The 2,451-nt window shown below is 53.4% G+C and overlaps 1 protein-coding gene across 1 annotated transcript in view; it reads left to right on the top strand.

Moving 5' to 3' along the window:
• Positions 1-958: 958 nt before the first annotated feature.
• SUPT16H (SPT16 homolog, facilitates chromatin remodeling subunit) overlaps positions 959-2,451 on the top strand; it is a gene marked incomplete at its 5' end in the record, with an annotated part of 65,299 nt that continues 63,806 nt past the window's right edge. Inside the window, 2 exons of the mRNA XM_084224164.1 lie at positions 959-1,080; positions 1,210-1,348. Of these exons, the coding sequence (XP_084080290.1) occupies positions 959-1,080; positions 1,210-1,348 (261 nt within the window). The remainder of the gene's footprint in view (positions 1,081-1,209; positions 1,349-2,451) is intronic.

A 2,451-nucleotide genomic window follows, 5' to 3' on the forward strand; every position in this document is an offset into this window, starting at 1 on the left:
TTCACCTCAAATCCCTTTATTTCTCACCCAAATCCCCTCATTTTACCCCAAATCTCCTCATTTCTCACCCAAACTCCTCAATCCCCTCATTTCACCCCAAACTCCCTCATACCTCCCCGAAATCTCCTCATTTCTTCCCCAAAGCCCTCAAATTCCCTCGTTTCTCCCCAAATCTCATTATTTCTCCCCAAATTCACATTTCTCACTCATTTCACCCCAAATCCCCTCATGCCTCCCTCAAATCCCCTCATTTCTCACCAAAACTTCTCAAATCCCCTCATTTCACCCCAAACTCCCTCAGTTCTCATTTATTTACCCCAAACCCCCTCATTTCTCACTCATTTACCCCAAATACCCTCATTTCTCACCCAAAACCATCAATTCCTTTCATTTCACTCCAAATCACCTCATACCTCCCCAAAATCTCCTCTTTTCACCCCAAACTCCCTCAGTTCTCATTTATTTACCCCAAAATCCCCTCATTTCTCCCCAAATCTCCTCATTTCTCACCCAAACCCCTCAAATCCCCTCATTTCACCCCAAACTCCCTCATACCTGACCCAAATCCCCTCATTTCTCCCCCAAACTCCCCAAATCCCCTCATTTCACCCCAAACCCCCTCATATCTCACCCAAATCCCCTCATTTCACCCCAAATCCCCTCATACCTGACCCAAACCCCCTCATTTCTCCCCCAAACTCCCCAAATCCCCTCATTTCACCCCAAATCCCCTCACACCTCCCCCCCCATCCCCTCACGAACTCGCCCCCCCCCAATTCCTCCCCCGCTCCCCCCGCCCCTCCCACACCCCGCGGGCCCCCCCGGGCCGGCCCCAAATCCGCCCGAATCTCCCCCAAAATCTGCCCCGGACCCCTCCCCCCCCCTCCCCCCCTCACGGCCCCCCCCTCCCCCCCTCGGCCCCCCCGCCCCGCCCCTCCCCCCCCGCCCGTCGCCGCCGATGACGCACCGCCCGCGCCGCGCGCGCCCGCCGCTGGCGCCCCGCCCCTTCCGGCGGCGCTCCGCCCCCTCTCTATGGTTCCTCCCCATATCCTCCCCGAGGGCTCCTCCCTTCCAGTTCCGGTGCCGCTCTGGCTCGGTCCTCCAACGCTCGTTCGCTGTGGTTCGCCCTGTGTTTTTTGCACCAAATAAAGCCAAATTTTGTTAAAACGCCCCAAAATGATTTTTCTCTTCACGGGGACGGGGTTTTAGCGGCTCGGTTGCCGCTGGGCTCGCCTCACGGGGGTCTCGTCTCTATGGTGGCGGCGGCGGAAGTGGCGGCGTGAGGGAGGGGCGGGGCTTCCGCTTCGGCGCGCGGCGCCCGGGGGGGGGGAGCGGCGGCGCGATGGAGGTGAGGGGGGGGCGGGCGTGAGGGGAAAAATGGGGCAAAAGCGGCCAAAAACGGGAAAAAACGGGGAAAGATGTGTCCTGGGGGGCGGCCGGGGGCGGGGAGGGGAGGTTGGGGCGGGAAAATGGGGGTTTGGGGAGGGGGCAGAGCGTGAGGGGGAAATGGGGGAAAAAAGGGGGAAATGGGGAAAAGCGGTTCTGGTGTGAGGGGAAAATGGGCGAAAAAAGGGAAAAAATGGGGTTTGGGGAGAGCGTGAGGGGAAAATCGGGGGGAAAAGAGGGAAATAGGAAAAAGGTTTTGGTGTGAGGGGGAAATGGGTGAAAAAAGGGAAAAAATGGGGTTTGGAGAGCGGGGGGGAAGCGCGTGAGGGGGAAATGGGGGGGAAAAAGAGGGAAATAGGAAAAAGGTTTTGGTGTGAGGGGGAAATGGGGAGAAAAAGAGAAAAATGAGGGAGAAAAGGGAAAAAATGGGGGTTTGGGGAGGTTGGGGTGAGGGGGGAGAGCGTGAGGGGAAAATTGGGGGGAAAAAGGAAGGGAAAAGGGGAAAAGGGGGAAAATGGGAAAAATATTGAGGTGTGAGGGGGAAATGGGGTAAAAAAGGGGAAAAGAGGAAAAAATATTGGTGTGTGAGGGGAAAATGGGGGGAAATCAGGAAAAAAGAGGAAAAGGAGAAAAAATCTAGAGGTGTGAGGGGAAATTAAGGGAAAAAAGACAAAAAATGGGGAGAAAAGGGAAGAAATGGGAAAATAAGAAAAAATATTGAAGTGTGAGGGAAAAATGGCATAAAAAAGGGGAAAAGAGGAAAAAATATTGAGGTGTGAGGGGAAAATGGGGTAAAAAAGGGGAAAAGAGGAAAAAATATTGAAATGTGAGGGGAAAATGGGGTAAAAAAGGGGAAAAGAGAAAAAATATTGAAGTGTGAGGGGAAAATTGGGGGGAAAAGGGAGAAGGGGGGAAAAGATTGGGAAAAAAAGGGGAAATTTGGAAAAAAAGTCGGGTTAAGTTGGAGAAAAGGGGAAAAAGAGGCAAAAATGGGAAAAAAGAGGGAGTGGGTGAAAAATTGGATGAAAAAAGGGGGAAAAATGTTAAAAGTGGGGGAAAAAAGGG

This window comes from Fringilla coelebs (genome assembly GCF_963513975.1).
Source record: "Fringilla coelebs genome assembly, chromosome: 34".
NCBI classification, from domain to species: domain Eukaryota; kingdom Metazoa; phylum Chordata; class Aves; order Passeriformes; family Fringillidae; genus Fringilla; species Fringilla coelebs.